This window comes from Mobula hypostoma, chromosome 8 (assembly GCF_963921235.1).
Source record: "Mobula hypostoma chromosome 8, sMobHyp1.1, whole genome shotgun sequence".
NCBI classification, from domain to species: Eukaryota; Metazoa; Chordata; class Chondrichthyes; order Myliobatiformes; family Myliobatidae; genus Mobula; species Mobula hypostoma.
The window spans coordinates 32,648,547-32,674,673 of NC_086104.1; the positions used below are offsets into that span (position 1 = coordinate 32,648,547).

General features: G+C 42.5%; 1 protein-coding gene across 1 annotated transcript in view; it reads left to right on the plus strand.

Moving 5' to 3' along the window:
- The window catches only part of camkmt (calmodulin-lysine N-methyltransferase), a 368,560-nt gene that overhangs the window by 309,727 nt on the left and 32,706 nt on the right, over positions 1-26,127 (plus strand). Inside the window, exons 8-9 of the mRNA XM_063055669.1 lie at positions 23,350-23,424; positions 25,161-25,224. Coding sequence (XP_062911739.1) covers positions 23,350-23,424; positions 25,161-25,224 — 139 coding nt within the window. The remainder of the gene's footprint in view (positions 1-23,349; positions 23,425-25,160; positions 25,225-26,127) is intronic.

A 26,127-nucleotide genomic window follows, 5' to 3' on the forward strand; every position in this document is an offset into this window, starting at 1 on the left:
CGGGATCCATTGTGGAATCTAAAAAAAAATTAACTACGATAAGCATCCACTATCTCTGGAATTATGAATTTTAAGAACTCTGGATTGTTGATCGTCAGATCCTTAGAACTTGTCTGTTTTCAGTCTCACCATCTCCTCTTGGACTTTTTATTTAAACTAATAACAATATTCTTCAGTTCCTCTTCCTAGAGATGCTGCCTGGCCTACTGCGTTCACCAGCAACTTTGATGTGTATTTCTTCAGTTCCTTGTTCTTGCTGGGTACTTGGTTTCATAGATTTTTTTCTGACAGAAATTTTGTTAAATTTTGTGAAGACAGGCGCAAAATATTTGTTTTGCTCTTGCTAGTCTTTTCTTCTTCACATACTTTAGAAGCTTCTACAGACAAGTCTCTTACCATCAGTAGCTTCACTGGAACAACTGCAGTGGTTGAAGAAAGTGTGTCAAGGGCAATTTGTTATGGGCATAAATGCTGACCCTGCCAACAATGCCTGCAAACTAAGAAAAATAATACAAAAAAAAGTGCCCTGCCTCTTTCAAATATTATGTGTATATACACATAGTCTGTTCTTGTGCACCCTTTAAAGTTGTCACCATTTGGTCCATATTATTTCTCATTGTTCTTTTTGCCAAACTCCTCTCTGCATTGAATTTCACCTGCCATTTGTTGTACAGTCTGCCAGATTAGCAAGGTCCTCTTTCAGCCTATCACCCTGATCTCTGTTGACTACACTTTCCAAGTTTGTGTGACCTCCAAATATGGACACGTTACCCTGCCCTCCCATGATTACACCTGACATAGGACCCACAATATGTACCTTTGACTTGCATGGAAATTATAGGGTTGCAAGGAAGAAAGGTCTTTTTTTAAATTTGTGGTTGGTTTGATATTGCTAATTAAAATGTTGAGTTGAAAGACTACTTAATTAAAAAGGAATTTAATTATCTATCTTATTTTTAATAGTCTTTAAATGGTTCTGAATGTCAGAGACATCCGGAAACATTTAAAGTTCCTTTCAGCTTTGACAGATGACCAAGTTGGGGTGTGATTTTGCTGGCTGTCAAATGCTTCCAGAGGAATTTATGAGCGGGGCTTGTTCTGGCCCCCACAACACTCCATTGCATCGAATGAGCCCATGCATCCACTCGAGATACTGTCGCGTGACTCCAGGACAACGTGGCCAATCAAGGTCAGTCTTTCTGATCTGGCTACGGTAAGTTCGGGTGAGTGGTGACAGAGGGTGGCAATGTAACTTGGTGGCAGTAAGATCTGGACCTTTGTCTCAGTGAATGAATCCTGATGTAATTAGTTCACATTGTGAGTGTTCCTCCTACTCCTGTGGAAATTCATTGTCATGACATTGTGCAGATTGATACTGCTCTAGATGCTAGACGGTACCTTCTACCTAATTTTGTTTTTGCTGTTATAATAACTGCATTAAAATGTGAAAAATATTGTAACATTCAAGTTTCTTTCATGGTGTCACAATGAAACTTAAATAATTTAATGTTCTGCTCATAAACTTATCTTCTCTTAGTTCTTGGCTCCTGTTACTGCACTGATTCCAGCAGAACACTATTTCTCAAGTAATTCACCACGTGTAACTGTAGGTTCTAACAGAATATAGTCAAGACTGAGGATGCTAGATATTTTCTTCTGCTAAATCCATGTGCAAAGAACCTTGTCAGTAGTTGGTTAGTCTAGCAAATACTATATATCGGTTTTACCTGGCACAGAGGAACAAGTAACACTTCATACTGTATATATAAGCAAAATCTAAAAGTCTCATCATTTCTCTCAAGAATTGTCAAGAGACTTATTTTCTTTCTCCCCCTACTTGTTGCTGAGTAGTTTCTTTGAACATTTTTTTATTTGTATCAAACATATTTTTATCTAATTTCACACCAACATATTTGGAAGTTATTTTAAAAACTATTAAAAGCAGGGGATATCCATTTTGATCAATTGTTTTGTCATCGATCTACACTTAATCATCATCAGAATGATGGAAGACATCAAAAACAATTCTGATCTCTTCCTAAAATATGAGCTGACTTCCAGGGGCCAGATGACTTAAATTGCTGTGGGATTAAGAAACTCCAGTAAAATTGAGGAGAATAAGAAACAAGAGGAGAACTCTCCGCTGGCTGATGCCATACCTGTTGGCAAGGGGGATAGAAGGGAATGTTTGTTGGAGGCTCTAGAACAGGGTTTCCCAACTCTTTTTATGTCATGGACCGATACCATTAAGCAAGACATCCATGGAACCACTGCTCTAGTGCCATTCTGCAGTGGGTTTTCTGGGCCCAAAGACATTGCCTTCTCCACATTATAAGTTTGAAATGAAGATGCTGTCTTATGAATTAATAGTGTTCAGTCTGATTTGCAATGCCCCATAAAATGAAGCGGTCTATGCCCACCTGCATCAAGGCTGAGAAACTTTAGATGGAGATAATGAGTTGCAAATAACATTGAATCATGAATGTGCCAGATATTGATCATCTCCAACAAGTCTAAGATGTCAACTTTATTTGACAAATTCTGCTGCACATTCTTGACTGACAACTGAGCAGCCACAAAAATACTTGCGTCACATTGTCAGGTCAGACAGTAGCTGTATATTCTGTGATATTGGAGCGCTTTCACATAAGCTGCCAACAGCGCATCCTGGGAATTACCTGGCGTGAGCAGGTGCCTCACACTGAAATACTTGTAAAGACCAACTGCAGAAGAATTGAGGCCGGGATCACCCAGCGCCAGCTGCAGTGGCTGGGGCACGTGATAAGGATGCCCCCATGTCGGCTACCCTGCAGAGTATTATACGGCCAGCTACATCATGGTTGACGCTCAGCTGGAGGGCTGAAGAAGCGCTATATGGATCAGATGAAGAATGCTTTCAGGAAGTGCAAGATCAGACCCGAGGACCTGGAGGATGTTGCTGCTGACTGTACCACTTGGTGGCAGCTGTGTAGGGACGGGGTTCGTATTTGGAGATGGGAGAAATGCAGCCATGGTTGCCGCCACCACCACATATACATGTCCCACCTGCAATAGAGCTTGTGGGTCCAGGATAGGACTGTATAGTCATCAAAGATCTCACCGTTAAAGGAGTGGACGTCGTCATCGGATTTCGATGGACAACCGAAGATTCTGTGGTAAGTGACACTTCTTAACTTCCTGTACCCTGTCCATTATTTACAAGACACAAGTCAAGAATGTGAATGAATTCTCTCCACTTTGACTCAACAAATGCAGCTTCAACAATCAGGATCAGAATCAGGTTTAATATCATCGCACATGTTGTGAAATTTGTTAACTGTTTCTGAATTGCTGAGTGTGTGCCTTCAGGCTTCTGTACCCTCTTTCCTGATGGTAACAATGAGAAGAGGGTATGTCTTGATTGATAGGGGTCCCTAATAATGGACGCCACTTTTCTGAGGCATCATTCCTTGAAGATATCTTGGATACTATGGAGGCTAGTACCCATGATGGAGCTGACTAGTTTTACAACTTTTTGTAGCTTCTTTTGATCCTGTGCAGTAGCCCACCCACTCCCAGACCAGACAATGATGCAGCCTGTCAGAATGCTCTCCACGGTACGCTTATAGAAGATTTTGAGTGTTTTGGATGTTAAAACAATTCTCTTCAAATTTCCAATGAAATATAGCCACTGCGTGCCTTCTTTATAGCTACATCAATATGGTGGGACCAGGTTAGAACCTCAGAGATCTTGACACCCAGGAACTTGAAACTGCTCTCTCTTTCCACCTCGGATCACTCTATGAGGATTGGTTCACATTCCCTCATCCTACCCTTTCTGATGTCCACAATCAGCTCTTTGGTCTTACTGACATAGAGTGCAAGGTTGTTGCTGTGACAGTATTCAACTAGTGGGTATATCTTGCTCCTGTACGCTCTTTCATCTCCATCTGAGATTCTGCCAACACTGACTGTATCACCATCAAATTTATTGATAGCATTTGAGCTGTGCCTAGCCACAGAGTTATGGGTTACAGAGGGTAGAGCTGTGGGCTAAGTGCACATCCCTGAGGTGTGCCAGAGTTGATCTTCAGCGAGGAGGACATACTTATTATCAATCTGTACAGATTGTGATCTTCCAGTTAAGAAGTCAAGGATCCAGTTGCAGAGGGTTCTACAGAGGCCCAGTTTCTGTAGCTTGTCGATCAGTACTGTAGGAATGATGGTGTTAAACACTGAGCGGTAGTCAATGAACAGCACTCTGACAAGGAGCTGGGCACCTTACCCAATTTCCCTCGGGATCAATAAAGTATATCTATCTATCTATCTACCTTATAAAATAAAACTATGAAGTTGATTGACACTTGTTAACCTGAAAGCTGTGTACCATTCCCACTCATGCAGTATGGCTGCTCCTTGTGGCAACACCAAACTTCTCTTTTAAGTTTCAGGATTCATTTCTTATTAAAGAATGTATAGATCATACAACTTTAAGATTTGCTTGTTCACAGTAGACAAAAGCAAGAAACCTGAAAGAACCCAGTTAATGAAAAAATAAAAGACCAACACTCAGTGCACAAGAGAAGGAAAAAATAAGTAAAAATCATGCAAACAAGAGCAACATTCCAAACCAAAATTGAGTCCTCAGATCTGAACCGCGGAGCAACCAGGAGTAGGCCAAAGCCTCGCTTATCAGTTCATTGTATTAGCAGGCATGGAGCACAGCAGCTGGGGCAATCTTGATTGCCACAGCACCATGCAGAGTGGAGTGACCATCACGGAGACCATGTGAAATCAGCTCTCGCCTCAGATCCCGACACCCTGTCTTTTCATTCTATCTGGGTCGACATTTAAATGGAACAGCGAAAGGCTCTGTGCCCTAGATAGAGGAGAGAACATCACGGAGAGCGAGTGAAATGGGCTCTCACCTCCGATCTGGGCTGGCATTTAAATTGTCTAAACAGTGAATTGTATCTCGCACTAGGACCCGGCAACTGCAAAGGATTCAGGGCCTACACCACACCACCCAGCGACTTGCACCGGGCCAAGATTCCATTACCCAGCCCGAAGCCGCTCTCAAGCTCTTCAAATCAGCTCGGCACCCAGATCAATCCAACTTCACACCTGAGCCCGTTGTACAGGCACCGAATCTCCTCAGCCCGGGCCCCAACTTCTCCTTCCGGCACCCAGAGTGATCCAACCTTGCTCCCGGGCCCGTTGTACAGGCATCGGAACTCCTAAGGTTTCTTTGCCAACACCTCCCATACAGAACTTCTATCTCCAAGAAAGACAACAACATTATCTTTAAATTCCTCTCAAATAACCAACAGCATCCTAACTTTGACATATCCTGAGGCAGCTCAGGTTCAGAAATGTGTTACGTTACAGTACACTAGTGTCTTCTGCATGTGACTTTCTGACCTTTTCTCAAAGCCAGTTAAGAAGGGCATTAAATGTTGGTCTTGGTGATGACATTAATGTCTATTGAGTGAATAATATAGAGGCAAATGGAGAAGAAATGTTATATCAATGCATTGACTTGATCCGGCAAGGATACCTTTCTCAGCAAAACACAAACTGTTGGAGGCACTTAGTGAGAAAAGCAGCATGCGCGGAGACAGAGATCCTGGGTGTTTTGGGTCATGGCCCTGCGTCAGGTCAGGACTAAGAGTGTAGAAGAGAGAGAGTCAAATGAAGGGAGTAGAGGGGTCGTGTGTGGAGTTGTAGGAGCTGGCAGGTGATAGGTGGAACCAGGTGAAGAGGGTGATGATGGGCAGAGGGAGCCGGGAAAAGGGAGGGAAGGATGGAGATAATCGGAGGCTGGAACTTGTTGAATGGGTCCAACAAAGGTGGGGAATTCCAAAATTATGGAATCTAATAAGGAAGGAGGTGATAAATTGAATGAGATCAGGGAGGGACAATGGGCAGATGCAGCCAGTGGGAGAGAGGATTGGAGACCCACTGGTTTAAGTGTGTGGGAGATGAACAGATACAACTTGGTGGGAGTGGAGAGGTAAGTTGGGTGGCAGGTGGGCTTTGGGGGGTAATGGAAAAAAGAAGGGATTTGAGAAAACCTGAGAGAAAAATGAATGTAGATGGTGAAAAATACAAAGTTCAGCCCATTAGGTAGTTAGCAACTCAAGCAGAATATGATGTACCCATTGAATGTTTACACAAAATACTCTGCAGATGCTGGGGTCAAAGCAACACTCACAAATGCTAGAGGAACTTAACAGGTCGGGCAGCATCCGTGGAAACGATCAGTCAATGTTTTGGGCTAGAACCCTTCATCAGGACTGAGGAGGGAAGGGGCAGAGGCCCTATAAAGAAGGTGGGGGGAGGGTAGGAAGGAGAAGGCTGGTAGGTTCCAGGTGAAAAACCAGTAAGGGGAAAGATAAAGGGGTGGGGGAGGGGAAGCAGGGAGGGGATAGGCAGGAAAGGTGGAGAAGGAATAGGGGAAAGCACAATAGGTAGTAGGAGGCGGAAGCATGAGGGAGGTGATAGGCAGCTGGGGGAGGGGGGCAGAGTGAAACTGGGATGGGGGAGGGGAGGGGGAGGGAATTACTGGAAGTTGGAGAATTCAATGTTCATACCAAGGGGCTGGAGACTACCCAGACAGTATATGAGGCGTTACTGCTCCAACCTGAGTTTAGCCTCATCATGGCAGTAGAGGAGGCCATGTATGGACATATCCAAATGGGAATGTGAAGCAGAGTTGAAGTGGGTGGCAACCAGGAGATCCTGTCTGTTGTGGCGGACGGAGTGGAGGTGCTCGACGAAGTGGTCCCCCAATCTGCATCGGGTTTCACTGGTGTCGAGGAGGCCGCACCAGGAGCACCGGATGACACAAATCTGAAGTGTTGCCTCACCTGGAAGGACTGTTTGGGGCCCTGAATGGTGGCAAGAGAGGAGGTGTAGGGACAGGTGTAGCACTTACGCTTACAGGGATAAGTGCCAGGTGGGAGATCCGTAGGGAGGGACGTGTGGACCAGGGAGTCGCAAGGGAACGATCCCTGCGGAAAGCGGAGATGGGTGGAGAGGGAAAGATGTGCTTAGTGGTGGGGTCCTGTTGAAGGTGCTGAGGATAATGTGTTGGATCCGGAGGCTGGTGGGGTGGTAGGTGAATGTTTAAATTTTAGGTGACCATAACCATCTGTGTTCATTTCTCTCCTGATCCACCCAGATTCTCTCAAATGCTTCCCACTCCTTTCTAAGTGCTCTTCTGCCCCAAAGATCCTATATGACCATCTGCCATCCCTTATGGGGTTCCATATCAGATTCCAGAATCTGAAGCCCTTTGATCTCCGCACTTAATTACCATCCAGTTACTTCTATTCTTACCCACTCTCCTCCTGGCTCCATCTATCCATCAGCCTCCTTGTCACCTGGTTCCACCAATTGCCTTCCAGCTCCCACCTCATGCTTTCTCCTTATTTCTTTATACTACCTAGGGGTACTACTAATGTGTACCCCCTTACTTCCCTCTGCTTTCACAGATACTGTTTGACCCACTGATTTCTTTCAGAAATTTGGCTTTTGCTCCAAATTCCCAGCATCTGTAGCCTCTTGTATGTTCATGCTTTCTACAGGATAGTTGAGAAAAGAAATTCAGCAGATTCCTGTATTTATAATTAGAGGTGGTGTAGAAAGCTGCTAAACTATAATTTTTCTCCAAATTTCTCCAAATTCAGGGATTTTTTTTGGATTATGAAGACACGCAGTCCTCTTTTATTGTCATTTAGAAATGATACAATATTTCCTCCGGTGTGATATCACAAAACACAGGACAGTCCAAGACTGAAATAAAAACTAACAAAACCACATAATTATAACATATAGTTACAACAGTGCAACAATACCATAACTTGCTGAAGAAGTCCATGAGCACAGTAAAAGTTCAAAGTCACTCAAATGTCCCACATCTCACGCAGACGGAGAGAAGGAAAAAAAACTCTCCCTGCCATACCCGACCACGGTCCGACTCTGAGTCATCCAAAAACTTCGAGCTTTGATCAACTCTCCGACACCAAGTGCTCAGCACCATCTCTATCGGAACGATTCGACCTCCTTCTCGGGCGCCAAAAGCAGGCAAGGCCGGGGATTTTGAGGCCTTCCCTCCGAAAGGTTCCCGACCGTGCAGTAATGACAGCAGCGAATGAGCGTTTCAGAAATTTTTCCAGATGTTCCTCTGTGCTTTCATGTCCGTCTCCATCAAATCAGAATTGTCCACGGCCCCTATTTAACAGAGACGATATCATTTTTCATCGGAGGGCTGCGCACACAGGGCATGCTGCTCTCTCTCCTCCCGCCTCTCCTGATTTGGAGAGGAGTTCATAGGCATTCACAAAAAAAGGAAGTTCTTCAGGATTAGAACATGTCATGTACTTAAGAAGCAGCTTCACTCTTTGGAACAAGAAGATTATATCAGAAAGAACAAAATGATTAAGATGCATACAGGAATTTAAAAGAAACTTTGCACTGCAAAAAGCAGTAAAAAGGGCTAGAGAGAAGCTGACAGTCATCAAAAACAAAGTGCAGAAAGGCTATTGGAAACTTTACGGTGAATAGTCAGATTTTACTCGGAATACCATATTCAGTTTTAAGACCTCTATTTTATAAAATGTGTACAGGCCATGTGCGGTGCAAATAATGATGTCATTATCATCATCAGGTGCCATGCCCAGTTTGAGCTTTGACTACCATGGCGCGCACACTCCTGTTTTGGGTCAAGTGGATCAATTCATTGGTATTCATTTCCAGTTCTCTGGCTGCTGTCTCCATCATCATTTGTCTTTGCCTTCCTCTTGCTTTCTTTCCTTCAGTCTTTCCCATAATTACCATGCATTCTAACTCCTCCTTCCTAATCACATGTCCAATGAAGTTACGTTGCGTTTTCATGATCTCATACATTACTTCTCTTTTTGTGCTTGCTCTGTTCATGACATCCTCGTTAGATATTTGTTTTGTCCATATATTCTTTGCATCCTCCTCAAAAACCACATTTCTGCTGCTACAATTCGTTTCCCCATGTTACTAGATATTGTCCAACATTCTGAGCCATATAACATAACTGGATAAACGTAACAAAATAAATAAATAAATAATGATGTACCAGAACAATAATCTGTGATGAAAGTACTTAGCTGTTATGAGAAAGGCATACACTCAGGCTACGTTCTTCAGTTGTGATGATTTTAAGAGCTAATCCGATTGTGGTAAAGGGATTTAGTGGTATAGACATCCTTTCCTCTATAATGAGGGAATCTAGAACAAGGTTACTTAATCTTTAAAGTCGTTTTTTGGTAGGAACAGGAAGAATATCTTCATGCAGTGGCTGTGGAAATACAGTATGCAGGACAAAAATCAAGTTTTTAAAATAGAAGCAGCTGCTTATTTACAAAATACAATTATTGAAACACCCAGGCCAAAAAAACAATGGAATACACCATTGAGTGTCCTGACCAGCTGCATCACTGTCTGGTATGGGAATTGCAAGGCATTTGACCGTGGGTCCCTCTGAAGGATTGTGAAGACTGCTGAGAGGACCATCGGGGTCTCTCTTCCACCCATCAGAGATATTTATCAGGGCCCTTAGCATCGTCAATGATCTTTCCTATCTATCCGACAATCTTTTTGACCTCCTACCATCAGTCAGGAGGTTCCATGGCATCAGGACAAGAACTGTTAGGATGGGAAACAGCATCTTCCCCCAGGTCGTAAGACTACTGAGCTCCTGCCACCACCCGGATTTCATCATGCATGAAGTGCTAGTAGTGTTATACTGTTTACTTTTTAATTTGTGTTGTAAATGCACCTTATTATTTGTTAATTTACTAGTGGTAACATTACTTCATGTGTTATGTAGGTGAGTTATATGTACTGTTTTGTGTACCTTGGTCTGGGGAAACATTTATTCATTTGGTGGTATACATGTGTATGGTTGAATGACAATAAACTGAACTTGATCTTGAACTTGCACTACTGACTAAAAGTGCAGGAAATGGAGCAAATATTTTTTGTTGTTTTTGCTCGTGATGCTTACATACCAAAAACGTGAAGAGGACATAGATTTCTTCCTTTCTTCGAACAGATGGTCAATCTTAAGACCATAAGACAGAGGAGCAGAATTAAGCTACTCAGCCCATCGAGTCTGCTCCACTATTCAATCATGGCCAATTTATTTTCCCTCTAAACCCCATTCTTCTGTCTTCTCTCCATAACCTTTGACGCCCTTACTAATCAAGAACCTATCAACCTCTGCTATAAGTATACCCAATGACTTGGCCTCCACAGCCATCTGTGGCAATGAATTCCACAGATTCACCACCCTCTGGCTAAAGAGTTTCTCTGTTTTAAAGGAATGTTCTTCTATTCTGAGGCTGTGTCCACTGGTCCGAGGTCACCCTCCATTGTGGCATTGTGGCACCCTCTCCGCAACATCTGTCCAGTTTAGATGTGAGCAGTGTCTCAACAGTACATTCACTCTCCTCTATAAGCACCACGTTTCTATTCACTCACCATTCCAGATCATCACAAATCCTCTGCATGAATGAATGCTAGTGGCTGTCCTTAGCACTCATTTCCTTACCACCTAGATCTTTTCTTTGATCTCGATTAACAAATTAACGATTAACAAATGGTTGATAAAGACTGTCTTTAATCCAGTGTCCTTCCTCTCCCTTTTAAAACTCTCATTATCATTCTCCTTCTGAAAATCCTGTTCCTCTACCAGTCTAATCTTTCCCACTCCTGCACTAGGTCTATGTACATTTTGCAAGAGTGCACTTCATTCTCTCCCAGCTCTTATGTTCGCCTTTTGCAAATTTTAGTACTGAGGCTCCCTCCTTGTGTCTTCAGTTCCTTTGACAGCCACAACAACCCTTGCTGGACAAAAGCGAGGCCTCTAATAATGTTGCAGATCCATTTTCCTGGTTCTGCATCCTCCATTTCTCTGGCTGAGATTAGACTGCTCTCTAAATGGGGAGCAAATTCAGTAAATTGGAGATGGAAGTTGACTTGGGAAGTCTTAGTGTAGGATTCCTTAAAAGTTAACTTGTCAGGAACCATAAAGGTGGCTTGACCCAAACACAGAACAGAGGAGTTGGTTGTAAGGGAAGCAACTGGAATGTTAGCATTCATTTCGAGAAGGCTGGAATATAAAAGCAGAGGTGTAATGCTGAGGCTTTATAAAGCATAGGCCAAACCAGATTTGGAGTATTGTAAACAATTTTGAGCCCCTTATCTCAGAAAGGATGTGCTGGTATTGGATGGTTCAGAGCAGGTTCACAAGAATGATCCCAGGGATAAAAGTGTTAATGTATGAGTAGCATTTGATGGCTCTTGGCTTGGACTTGCTGAAGTTTCAAAGAACGAATGGGAATCTCATTGAAACCTATTGACTATTGAAAGGACTAGATAGAAAGGACATAGAGAGGATGTTTCTATTAGTGGGAGGATCTGGGACCAGAGGCCACAGCTTCTGAATACAAGGACATCCCTTTAGAACAGAGGCAAGAAGGTATTTCTTTAGCCAGAATGTGTTGAGTCAGTGGAATTAATTGCCATAGATGGCAGCGGAGGCCAGGTCATTGGATATATTTAAAGCGGAGGTTGATAGATTCTTGATTACTAAGGGAGTCAAACATTATGGGGAGAAGGCAGGAAAATGGTGTTGAGAAGGATAATAAATTAGCCATGATGGAATGTCAGAAACAGACTCAATGGGCTGAATGGCATTGATTCCGCCCCCATGTCTTATTATCTTATAGTTTTCTCCTCTCATCCCCTTACATACTATTTGAGTATGTTATATAGAATTGCAATGAAAACATCTTCTGTTTGAAAAGAGTATGAAAAATATATGGCACTCGCCAAAGATTTTGAATAGTGAAGTGGATTCATGAGTTATGCTGCTCAGCTCTTTGAAGGAGTTCTTCAGCACTGCTGTACAATGTGATAATAACTTTATCTCAGTACTATTTCAGGAGGAGGAGAAGATGGCGGCGCAACGCAGCACGTGCGGCCTCTCCAGTGATTGATATCTGTAATCTGTCAAGTAGGGGACCGTGCACAATTCTGATTTGATGGAGACAGACATGAGAGTATGGAGGAACATCTGGAGAAACTTCTGAAATGCCCACTTTGCTGCCGCTGCTACTGTGTGGTAACCGGAATCTCCGGAGCAGAAGGCCCTGAGGCCTCGGCTTTGCCTGTTTCGGTGGCCAGGGCTAGGTCGATGGCACTCGGGAGGCTGTATCAGAGGGGCTGGTCGGAGGCTCGAAGTTTTCCGATGGACGGACTTGGTGTCGGCTGCTTCCAAGGCATCAGCAGTTGTCGGTGCCTGGAGGTTTATGGCAGGGAGTTTCTCCCTTTTGCCGCCTGCTATCAGGGACTCAGGAGTTGATCGGGACTTGACACTTCTTTACCGTGCCGATGCTCTGTTCTTTATCAAATTATGGTATTGTTTTGTACTGCTGTAACTATATGTTATAATTATGTGGTTCTGTCAGTGTTAGTCTTTGGTTTGTCCTGTTTTCTGTGATATCACTCTGGAGGAACATTGTATCATTTCTTAATGCATGTATGTATTTCTAAATGATAATAAAAGAGGACTGAGTATTTTCATAATCTACTATATTCCTTTTCTCTCCTCATAATCCTTAATGCTTTTTGTATCCAGAAGTCCAGCCATCAATTACTTGTCCCTACAAATGTCTATAGCAGTGAGTTCCACACTTTCAATACTCACTTGGTGGAGATATTTCTCTCTCAGTCCTAAGTGTATTTGCTTGCATTCTGGTTATGAACTTTCCAGCTGGGGAGCTTCCAACCATTCAGAATTTCAGAATTTTCCTAACATTTTCTGAATTGCAGTGAATACAGTCAGTCCCTGTTCACATGATGGTCCAGTTAATCAGTCTGTGTTCCCGTCATAGGAAGTATATCTTTTCTCAGGTCAGGAGACCAAAACTGCACACTCTATTCCAGAAACACACATCAAAGTTGCTGGTGAACGCAGCAGGCCAGGCAGCATCTCTAGGAAGAGGTACAGTCGACGTTTCGGTCCGAGACCCTTCATCCTGACGAAAGATCTCGGCCCGAAACATCGACTGTACCTCTTCCTAGAGATGCTGCCTGGCCTGTTGTGTTCACCAGCAACTTTGATGTGTGTTGCTTGAATTTCCAGCATCTGCAGAATTCCTCGTGTTTACACTATATTCCAGACATGGTTCTGCCAAATCACCACAAGTTGTTTGGGTGCGACCTGTAGAGCTAATTTTATTATAAACATAGAAAACGTAAAACAGTGTACCACAAGAATAGACCCTATTGCTTACAGTGTCTGTGTTGACCATGATGCCAAATTAAACGATTCTCATGTGCTTGCCCTTGGACTGTGTTCCTCTATTGTCTGCCTTTTCGAGTGGCCATCTAAATGCTGCTTAAATGTTACTGTTATATCTGCTTTTACCGTCTCCCTTGGTAGCACGTTCCAGGCATCTACCATTTTCTTTGCCTTACAAATCTCCTTTCAACATTTCACCTCTCACCTCAACCTTCTGCTGTCTAGTGCAGAGCGGACAGTGAAGGAGTGGAGCTTTGAGGCTTTGGCTCAAGAGGTTTTGGCAGTTGGATTGTGCAATCAAGTCAATCAGCATTTGAATAGCTCAGACTCAGTAGAAAGCAGTTGATTGAGCAATCGACAGTTGAAAAGCTCAAACAAATAAAAAGAGGGATAGCTCAAGCAGAGCGGCCACTGAGTGAGTGGGCCAGTGAAGGAGTGGAGCTTTGAGGATTTGGCTCGAGAGACTTTGGCGGGCAGAGGTTGAGGACGAGCTTACTCCCAGTGAGGTAAGGCTGGGTAATTTTCTTTAATTAATTTAATTAACTTAGGAGTTGGTAATGGAGGCAGTAGATAGGGCAGTCCAGTGCTCCAGTTGTAAGATGAGGGAAGTCAGGGGCAGCACAATTGTGTCTGCTGACTACACCTGCATCCAGCTGCAGCTCCTGTGAAACCGAGTTAGGGAACTGGAGCTGGATGAACTTCGGATCATTCAGGAGGCAGAGGCAGTAATAGATCGGAGTTTCAGGGAGACAGTCACACCTAAAAGTCAGGAGACAGGTAACTGGGTGACTGTCAGGAGAGAGAAGGGGAAAAGACAGAAGGAGCAGGGCACCCCTGTGGCCGTTCCCATCAATAATAAGTATACCGTTTTGGATACTGCTGGTGGGGACGACCTACCAGGGACAAGTTGTAGTGGTCGTGTCTCTGGCACCGAGACTGGACCCTCAGCTCAGAAAGGAAGGAGGGAAAAGAGGAGAGCAGTAGTGATAGGGGATTCGATAGGGGGACAGATAAGAGGTTCTGTGGGAGAGATCGAGAATCCCGGATGGTCTGTTGCCTCCCTGGTGTTAGGGTCCGTGATATCTTGGATCGAGTTCTCGGTATTCTCAGGAGGGTGAGCAGCCAGATGTCGTGGTCCACGTGGGGACCAATGACATAGATAGGAGTAGGGATGAGGTCCTGAAGAAGGAATATAGGGAGTTAGGAAAGAAGTTAAAAAGCAGGACCTCAAGGGTGGTAATCTCGGGATTGCTGCCTGTGCCACGAGACAGAGAGGGTAGGAACAGGAAGTTATGGCAGATGAATGTGTGGCTGAAGAGTTGGTGCAGGGGGCAGGGATTCAGATTTTTGGATCATTGGGATCTCTTCTGGGGAAGGTCTGACCTGTACGAAAAGGATGGCCTGCACCTGAACTGGAAAGGAACCAATATCCTGGCGGGCAGGTTTGAGGGAGCTGTTGGGGAGGGTTTAACCTAGTTTGGCAGGGGGGTGGGAATCAGAATGTAAGTGCAGAGATTAGGGTAGAAGGACAAGGGCATGATGCTATGTGTTCTGAGTTGGTGAGGAAGGACAGGCAGGGGACAAAACATAAATGTAGCCAGTTAGAAGAAATGTGTCTATTTCAAGGCTAGGAGTATTAGGAATAAAGGGGATGAACTTAGAGCATGGATCAGTACGTGGAACTACGATGTTGTGGCCATTACTGAAACTTGGCTGGAGGAAGGGCAGGATTGGCTGATGCAGGTACCAGGGTTTAGGTGTTTTAAAAGGAATAGGATGGGAGGTAGAAAAGGGGGAGAGTAGCATTCCTGGTCAGGGATAGTATCACGGCTATAGAAAGGGAGGACGCTGCAGAGGGAGTGTACACTGAGTTGTTGTAGATGGAAGTCAGAAATAGGAAGGGATCAATCACTGTGCTGGGAGTAGTCTATAGGCCCCCAAATAGCCCTCGGGACACCGAGGAGCAGATAAGCAGGCAGATTTTAGAATGGTGCAGGAAAAACAGGGTTGTAGTTATGGGTGATTTCAACTTCCCTCATATTGGCTGGCACCTCCTGACTGCAAGGGGGATAGATGGGGCTGAATTTGTCAGGTGTGGTCAAGGAGGATTCCTGACACAGTATGTGGACCAGCTGACGAGAGGAGAGGCCATACTGGATCTAGTTCTGGGTAATGAACCTGTTCAGGTGGCAGACCTCTTGGTGGGGGAGCATTTTGGTAAGAGTAACCACAACTCCCTTAGCTTCAGCATAGCTATGGAAAAGGATAAAAACAGACAAAATGGGAAAGTGCTTAACTGGGTAACTATGAAGTGATGAGGCAGGAACTAGCGAGAGTAAATTGGAAACAGATGTTCAAGGGTGAAAGCACAGAAGTAATGTGGAGGAAGTTTAGGGACCACTTGTGCTGGGCTCAGGACGGGTTTGTCTCACTGAGACAAGGAAAAAATGGTAGGAAAAGGGAACCGTGGCTGACGAAACACGTGAGGCAACCCGTCAAGAGGAAGAAGGAAGCATATGTTAGATATAAGAAAGGGGAAGCAGGAGGGGCTCATGAGAAATATAGGATAGCCAGGAAGGAGCATAAGAAAGGACTTAGGAGAGCTCAAAGGGGGTATGAGAAGACCTTGGCACGTAGGATTAAGGAGAACCCCAAGGTGTTCTAAGTGTATGTGAAGAACAGAAGGATGACAAGAATGAAGGTGGGGCCGCTAAAGGATAAAGAAGGCAACGTGCCTGGAGGCGGAGAAGGTTGGGGAGGTTCTAAATTAATACTTTGCTTCAGTATTCACAAGTGAAAAGGACCTTGATCAGGGTGAGGTCGAAATAGAACAGGCCTATGTGTTGGACAATGTGGAGATTAAGGAAGAAGAAGTGTTGGATCTTCTTAAAAACATCAAGATTGATAAGTCCCCAGGGCCGGATGTGATATACCCCAGGTTGCTGTGGGAAGTGAGAGAAGAGATCACTGGAGCAGTAGCTATGATCTTTCAATCCTCTTTGGCTGCAGGGGAGGTGCCAGAGGATTGGAGAATGGCAAATATAGTTCCCTCGTTTAAAAAATGTAATAGGGAGAATCCTGGGAACTATAGACCGGTGAGTCTTACGTCAGTGGTCTGAAAACTATAGGAAAGGATTCTTAAGGATAGGATCTATGAGCATTTGGAGAAGTACAGTCTACTCAAGGATAGTCAACATGGCTTTGTGAAGGGAAGGTCGTGCCTTATGTGCCTAATTGAGTTTTTTGAGGAGGTAACAAAAGAAATTGATGAGGGTAGGGCGGTAGATGTGGTCTACATGGGTTTTAGCAAGGCATTTGACAGGGTCCCCCACGAGAGACTCATCCAGAAAGCCATGAGGCATGAGATCAGTGGAATCTCGGCTGTTTGGACAAAAAAAATTGGCTTGCAGGAAGAAAGCAGAGGGTAGTAGTGGAAGGAAAGTATTCTGCCTGGAGGTCGGTGACTAGTGGAGTTCCGCAAAAGCCTGGGACCCCTGCTCTTTGTGATTTTTATAAATGACCTCGATGAAGAGGCGGAAGGATGGGTAAGTTTGCGGATGACACGGAGATTGGAGGAGTTGTAGATGGAGCTGTAGGTGTCGAAGGTTAAAGAGGATATAGACAGGATGCAGAGTTGGGCAGAAAAGTGGCAGATGGAGTTCAATCCGGATAAATGTGAGGTGTTGCATTTTGGAAGGACAAACCAGAAGGCTGAGTACAGGGTTAATGGTCAGTTACTTAAGAGTGTGGATGAACAGAGGGACCTTGGGGTTCAAATCCATACGTCCCTCAAGGTCGCTGGACAGGTTGATAGGATAGTTAAGAAGGCCTCTGGGATGCTAGGCTTCATTAATAGGGGGATTGAGTTCAAGAGTAGAGAGATCATGTTTGCAACTCTACAAATCTCTGGTGAGACCACACTTAGAGTTTTGTGTTCAGTTCTGGTCACCTTATTTATGGAAGGATGTGGAAGCTATGGAGAGGGTGCAGAAGAGATTTACCAGGATGTTGCCTGGATTGGAAAACAAGTCTTATGAGGCAAGGTTAACAGAGCTGGGACTTTTCTCTTTGGAGTGTAGAAGGATGAGAGGGGACTTGATAGAGGTCTACAAGATTATGAGAGGCATAGATAGGGTGGATAGCCAGTACCTGTTTCCCAGGGCATGAATAGCAAACACCAGAAGGCATATGTACAAAGTTAAGGGAGGGAAGTTTAGGGGAGACATCAGGGTTAAGTTTTTTACACAGAGGGTTGTGGGTGCCTGGAATGACTTGACAGGGATGGTGGTGGAGGCTAAAACATTAGGGGTATTTAAGAGCCTCTTGGACAGGCACATGGATAAAAGAAAAATGGAGGGTTACGGGGTAGTGTGGGTTTAGTACTTTTTGTTTTTTTTTAAGGACTACATGGGTCGGCACAACATCGAGGGCTGAAGGGCCTGTACTGTGCTGTAGTATTCTAGTGTCTGGTGTATGACGCTTTCACTAAGGTTGCTGTTAGGCATGGGTGGATGAATGATGGTAGAGAAGGTCACAGTTGAAGGGTGAAAGTACCTTCATTTTTGAGGGGCTGCAAAGACAGGCTTGGGAACTATGGGCAGTGAGTCTAACATGAGAGGAAATCTGCTTGGAGAAATTTGGAGAGACAGGACCTACCTGAATTTGGAAAGGCAAAAGTACCTTGGGATAATGTAATGCACATGGGAAATTATGTCTTGTCAATTTGAGCTTTTTGAAGAGGTAACCAAAAGGGTTGAAGAGGGCTAGACAGTGGACTTTAGCAAGGCCTTTGACAAGGTCTTGCACGGTAGGCTGCTCAGCAGAGCCAACTTGATGGGCCTCATGTTCCAATCCTGCTCCACTGATTTAAAGTCTACATTTGGAACTTTGCCTGGTCTCTAAACTTTGTGGTGTCCAGTGTTCTCAGGTGTTTATTGATATTGCATACTGTAAGTCCAATCGAATGAAGACCCGCATCTGTGTTGTTGGGGGCCTCAGGAGGAAGTTACTGTGCACTCCTGGCTGAACAACTGTGCAAGTGCTTCAGCCCTGCCCTTACCAATTCCATGGAGATGGTCGGAGTGGGGGCAGGTGTGGGAGGGCTTCCTCCTTCCTGTTGCAGTCTAATTGTCTATTGCCATGTACAAATTCATGTGATGAGACTATAGTATCACTTATCTCTGCTTATTGCATTGTGTTCTTGATTATTTTAGCTTATTTGTAGCCCTGTGTTGTAGCTTCTCCAGGTTAGAATGTTAAGTGTGCCCAATGCTGCTCCCCTGGGCTTTTTTCCATTTCTCAATAAACCAGCACGGATCCCTTGACATATTGTAATGGTAGAGTGAAAGAAATTATGCCATGAGATTGTAGGTTATGGTGGTGTACGTTTCTTTTGTGCTGATAGTCCACAGCACATTGTGGATGCCTATGTTTGAGCTGCCAGAATATTCAGTGTATACCATTCAGCATGATTGTTGTGCCGCTCGATACATGGAAAATACTGTGCTTCAGGATGAAGAATGGGATTTTGTTTCCACCAGAACTCTGCTTGCCTAGTCTCTAAGCTTTATGGTACCCAGTGTTCTCAGGTGTTCCTTGATAATGTATACTGAAGGTCCAATTGAATGAAGACCCATTTCTGTGATGATGAAGTCCTTGGGATGAAACTGAATCAGTTACACCTACCACAGATAGATTGGTGAGGCTGAGGTCAAGTTGCTGGTGTGGATTTACCCCATATTGTAGACCATATCTGGCAGCCATATCCTTCAGGGCTCAGCCACCCACTTCATATCAGAAAATTAAAACAATTTTGTTAATCTGTGTTTCTAGCTCAGTTCTTACATTCCACCAATGCCTCCTGACCTGTTTGGTGTTTCCAATATTTTCTGTTTTATTTCAGTTTTCTAACATCTGCATTAATTCTGTAAATTTTGATCTAAAATGATTACATGCAATATTGAACATAACAATGCAGGGAAGGCAAAGTATTACACTATTGAATCATCTTCATCACAGATCACTCCATTTAATGTTTGGTGCAAATTGAACGTCTTTACTCAATCATCTGTTCGTAATGTGCCGTGTCATATGATGTGGGTAATCTTGGGCTTTCCATGACCATGATCGTTCTTGGCAAATTTTTCTACAGAAGGCATTTGCCATTGCCTTCTTCTGGCAGTGTCTTTAAAAGACAGGTGACCCCAGCCATCATCAATACTCTTCAGAGATTGTCATCCTGGCGTCAGTGGTTGCATAACCAGAACTTGTGATATGCACCATCTGTTTATATGACTATCCACCACCTGCTCCATGGCTTCACATGACCCCGGTCGGGGCTAAGCAAAGGCTACACCTTACCCAAGGATGGCCTGCAGGCGAGCGAAGGGAAGAAGTGCCTTGCACCTCCTTTGTTAGAGACATATCTCCACCCTGCCACCCTTTTTACTCAATAGAGTATCTACACAGAAAAGAGTCTTGAATAAACTTCTTTTTTCAATGAAAGCATCAAAAGAGTCTGAATTGTTTATTTATCATTGATGTAAAAACAAGGGATTAAGTTTTAAGAAGAGACACGATTTTATAAGAGTTTACAAGAACTAGGTTCTGAACTCTGTGCTCAAGGGTAACTGCACTGTTCAATGTGATGTTCAGCCATACAGATCAATAAAGGTCCCATTTTACGTGACAACAGTTGGGATCCTGACTACGTTCATTAGTGGAGATTGTAAGAATAGGTGAATTACAAGAAAGGTGAGCAGTAATTACAGAACTATATTTAGGACGTTAGTGCAATCAGGAGATAAATGCAGTGGTAGTGGGGGGGAATGAAGAAAAGCGATTAAGGCCTAGGATAAATAATCAGATTCAAATAGAAACTTAAATCTTTAGATAGGCAAAGTTTTAAGACCTCGAAACTTTTTACTGAGTTGCCAATATTTGTATATATCTTGTTCTAAAATAATAAATAACTTTGTGCGCAAATTGGTTGAATTAGAAAATGAAAGACGTCTTTGAATAATGAAGCACAGGGTAGTCACTCCTGTTGGACTTGTAGTTAGTTGTATCGGTTCAGAGAATTTTAGCTTTGAGTCACTTGAAATAATAACTGTCTTAAAGAAACTTGAGATTCAATCTGGCAGCTTCAGAAGCAAGTCCTGAGGCTCTGTTCTAATCAGTGTGCATCCATCTGAGTTTAAGAGGGAAAAAAAGAACATACGTGTTCCACGGCCAGTTCTAATGTTGTGTTTTGTTATAAACTGTACAAACTTTGATGTTTCATTTATACACAAACTGCTTCTCTGTTTGAATAGAGCTTCTCTCCTGGTGGATAAGTTTGAAGTACTTGAAAGAGTGTAGGCAGCAGGAGTACCTGACACCTTTTAAAACCTGCTTTGACACCACACTGGTGTTGCATTGCATGTGGTGTTTGAATCTAAGCAGAGTGAATTGATACCCCTGGAGGGCATCTCATTCTGCTTCTCTCACTTGGGTCAGGAGCTCCTGACTCCACAAGTGTACATTTACTTTATTTTTGCAGTGATGTGATTTCTTCTCAGCAGGAATGCCAAAGTTGAACGTAGAGTTTTCATTTTGAACTCTGGTGTCCATGCTGACCTTTCTCAGACTAACAGAAACATGACTACTTTGTTTTAAGCTTGTTTTTGAACTTAGCGATAAGATGACCAAACCAGTTTACCTGGAATTTAAATGTGAAATTTAGAGGCATGCACATTTTAAAAAATATTGTCATTTTATGGTAATCTATTCTATCCTCATTTTGATTTTAAAAATACAAACTAGTTTCATGTTATGTAACAAATATGCCATTAGGAGTTTCTCTAGAGAGCAGGATGGGGGATTTGAGTTGTGAAGCTGAGACATTGCATGAATAGAAAGCTGACTGGGGTGAATAATATGTGGGCATGTAGGATGAGATAAGAAATGTTGGCATACAACATGACAATATAAAGTGGAGTGTAAGCATAAGATTTTTGATCAAATTGCCTGGAATTGGAAGTTCATTGAGTTGATTAGATAATGGTATGGAATGGTTAGTGTTGGAGTAGGATAAGTGTTAAATATCAAGCATGAGTATCATTAATTTTGACCTTGTTGAAAAGGAGGGCTAATGAGAGAGCTTTATTAGGTGGGTTTGCCACTTGAGGACAATGACTGTACTCTGTGAAGACCCTTTATTTAAACATGGAATAACTCTCAAAGGACTGTAGTGAATCTTTGGAATTCACCACACTAGAGGTTTGTTGAGGCTCAATAGTTGGGTTCATTCAAGACAGTGATCATAGAAGTGCAGAGCCACACAGCACAGAAACAGGTTCCTCAGCTTCCTGATCTTCGAGAACTCATCTAATCCCACTACCGCCATTTACTCCATAGGCTACTATGCCTCGTCGTTTCAAATGCCCGTTGTGAGACTACCTGCCTCCAATACAGGATGTGATTAAGCAATGGGTTGCAGAAAAGATCCACAAAGATGTTCCTGAATTGGAGGGCTTGAATTTTCAGGAAAGATTGGATAGGCTGGTCTGTTTTCCAAGGGGCAAAGGTGACTGAGAGGTTTATACAATTATGTGATCGTAGCTAGGGTAGGTGGCCAGAGTTCTTGTTCCCACAGGAGGGGTGACTGAAACCAAAGGTTATATGCTTAAGGTGAGAGGTTTAAAGGGAAATCTAAGGGATACATCTTTCACACAAAGAGTTAGTTGGTGTCTGGAATGAACTGTTAGAAGAGGTGGTGGAGGCAGAAACACGACCAATGTTTTAAGAGGCATCTGGACAGGCATTCGAATGAGCAAGACATAGAGGCATATGGGATTATTGTAGGCTAGTGGGATTAGGATAGGTAGACATGGTGATTGACGTAGGTGTGGTAGGCTGAAGGATCTGTTTCTATGCTGTACGGTATCATTCTGTAGAACATAGAAAAGTACCGCACAGGAATAGACCCGTCAGCTCACTATGACACTATAACGACTATGACCTTATTGGATCAATAGATTTTTAAATGTTCAGGAACTGAGGAAATGGTATGAGTGCAGGTGGTAAATGATTAGTCAAAATCCTATAGAATAATGGAGCAGGTTCAAGGAATTGAATGGCCCACTCTAGCTTCTCATTTTGTTTATGTGAGCAGCTTATCATCCACCTTACCAAAAATTACTCACAAGATATTGACATTTAAGTGAAATCTTCATTAAATAGGAGTAAATCTTGGTGAACAATTGGAGCAGGGACCCCAGACTTGATTCAGTACCCATTAAGAACTCTCACATTCTGTTTAAGTTTTCTGTTTCTATAAGGACTGTAGTCAGAAATTCCTTTGAGCTTTTCCTACTTGGTGGAACTTAGTCTGCAGTGTAGTAGGGATTACTCATAAACAAATAAATGGAGCTTTTATGACTTCCCTGGTGCAGTTAGTGTCAGAACAGATTCGGGACCAAGACAATTTCAGATCACTTAAAAACAAATGTGTCGCATTTTTACTTATTCTTTCAAAGTTTCTTGTGGATTGGATGAAGTATCAGTTCTCTGCTAACATTTAACTGCATTCCCCAGTGTCTTGATACATAAATGGGATGTTAGGTGTATCATTAAAACAGTCCCAGATTGCTATTTGCTGTCTGGATTGTGCTACGTACTTTCAAGCAGAATTACATTCGCAATAATCCAGTGAGCCTCAGAACTGGTGTTCAGGATAAAAAAGTTAAACATGACTCCCAGTGTTTGGTAATTGTCTTGTGACTCCTTCAGTGTGCAATCTGGGTGAGGCTAGAATTAATCTTAGCTTTAATTAAGTTTTAAAAAGTAAAGGATGCATTTGATTTAGACAAGGGGAAAAAAAACAGCCTCATACACCACGAACCAGATAGTCAGGCCTTGTGGATCTGTGCATCAGCAGGAGTCACAGAGACAATTGATAAAGAAATACACATTGCTAATAGACGCATGCAGGCTACATGAATAAAGTGATGTAACCTGATTATGTTTTGCTACTTCCACCATAGCATAATACGATGGGATAATGAGGTGGATGTGTCTCTTCTCGAAGGACATTTTGATGTCATTATCTGTGCTGATTGGTGAGTATCTACATTTTATATAAATAAAATATTATAAATTTTGTGACATGCAACATATTCTAGGAATAATTTTTCATGCTTTGTATTTTTTTTTGGAAAAGGAAGATTACTTACCAAAAATCCTAAAGCAAATGGATAAAGTGTGGAATAACATAACGGTGACAAATTAATATGCAGCTTCATGTGACAGCTATCAAGTAGTGGTCTATCAGACAGTAACTTCTACCACATTATTTCCAAAGATTGATTTTAAGAGGCATTCCATTTTCTGAAATTGCCTCTTTTTCATGCTTGATGTACCAGTAAATGGACAACTTAGGCAAATTGCTAATAATTATGACTCAGTGAGAAGCAGTCTGGAGAAAGCAAATGTATCAACATAAACAGCTCTTTCTGAAGATTAAAAAGGAATCAGTTGCTCCTTTCTCTCTTCGAAAACAAATATTTGACCAGCAGTGCAGTATTAATTCTAGATACAAATAAATAGCTTCAAAATTCTGCTTTTTTTCTATAACTTTATCAGGCAGAGATATTTCTTTGATACCATTTACAAATTTATTGTACTAGGTACTTGTGAAATTATTTTCGTATGTTTGATTATGAATTGTTGGTGGACACGCTATCCCATATGAAATTCTCGTACAGGTGCATTTATTTTTGTTCTTCTTTTGTTTCCTTTAATTATTCTAGTTGAAGTCAATGTACATTTTGATCCTAGATCAGCACAGCCAGCTAATTTCAATATGGGTGCTCACCAGCACTGCACAGTTAGCCTATCCACATCCATTGCTGGCAGCGATAATTCTTGCCACAAAGTCCTCAAGTATAGATATAACAATTCAAGCAACGTTGTGCGTGTACCAAAACTCCCTCTATGTTAAACAACTAACTCATGTGCAAGTTCACATGGCAATAACTGACAGCTGACAGCTTGGATACATGAAGTCCTCTCTGACAGCGGCCAGGATCCTCAACAAAAAATGAAACAAAAAAAAAGTTATTAGAAAGAGGAAATCCAATAAATAATGCATGCACAAACTCTATCCCTTTTGGTTTTAATGCAAATAAATTAGATAGACTGCATTAGTACTTTAGCAGTGATGATATAAACCAGAGTTGTATACTCTGAATCAGACAAAGAGCTGAGCGACACCATATGATTTCAGTAAGTAATTTAGCAAATGTCATCTTCACCTAATATTAGAGTGGATACTTCAGGTTTCATTGCAAGGATAAAGATAATGCCACAGGATTAGATCAGATTAAAAATGAAGGCGGTCAGGAGAACCAGAGAAGAAGAACCTGCAGACTCCTTGGAAGCTTATGCATAGCTCACATATAGACTTTCCACAGATTAAATAGATGAAGCGAGGTCTGGCCAAAAGATTTAACATTTTAAATATTTTCTTTGTGCCAGAACAAAAGCAGCCTGCTTGGTATTTTTTTCTACCTTAGCTTATTTTGAAATAAACCAGAAGGGTAAGAAATAAGGTATGACATAAATCAATTCAGTTTGAAAATGTATATTTATAAATCCTAGCCATCTATCAAACACTGGCCTGCAGCTGAATAAAGACTATGTAAAGGAAGTGAGAAAAATATTTAGATTTTGCATAAAACCCTTCTCTAACAGATTACTTTTGTGGATAATTGAAATCAGTATTTTCTGTTAATATCTTAGACTTATGCAAGATGCCTTGAAAATCCTCCTCTTGTTTCTCTCCCCTCAATATCAGCTTGTTTTTGGACCAGTACAGAGTCAGCCTTGTTGATGCAATAAAGAGATTACTCAAACCCAATGTAAGTATGTTTCAGTTTTCTCTGATGGTGAGCTTTGGAATAATTAGTTTCCCTACACAATGATTGAGAATGTAGTGGAATGGCATGATTAATGTCAATGTAATACTTTAATACTTATTAGGTCCAACTTCAATTGAGACATCTTATCTGCTTGACTCTTGCATAAACTAGAAAACTTCTCTATTTAGCTGACTGATATGATACACAGTTTGAAGCTAAATGAATGAAATTGCTCCAAGGATTCATGAGATTATTTTTTAATCAAAGTCTATTTCAAGTTATCAAAACCAATTATGATTTTTCTTTCATTAGTGTTAAACTAAGTACTAAATTATTTGCTTACTTTGAGCTTGTGATTTTTCAAAACTCTTTTAAGGTAAGATAGGGAGAATTCAGTGCTGATGTGTTCCTCAAGAGCAAGGCTGGCAAGATTAGGGAACACTAGCTGTTTAAGGATTTTGGGTTCTAGTCAGGAAAAAGAAGGCAGCATATGTCAGGTATAAGTATCTGGGATGAAGCAAATTCTTTAAGGAGTTTGAGTTTGCACGTGCTTTTCAGAAGGAAATCAGGAGGGCAAAAAGGGGATCTGAGATACACCATATTTGGTAGCAGTGACATCGGCTGGTGGTGCAGTGACATCAACGCTGGGCTCTGGAGCGAAGGTTCCCGAGTTCGAATCCAGTCGGGCCGCTCCTGGGCACGCTTTCCATCCATGCCGGGTTGAGTGTCGAGCTCGCATCTCGGCCTCGTAAAAAAAACTGCACTGTGAGAAGGACGTGGGGGCCACTCACAGAATCTTTCCTCCAAGACAACCACTTGAAAAAAAAAGTGGTTGCAGAGTATGGCACACAAAAAAAAATTGGTAGATAATGTAAAGGAGAATTGTAGGAGACTCTATAAGAA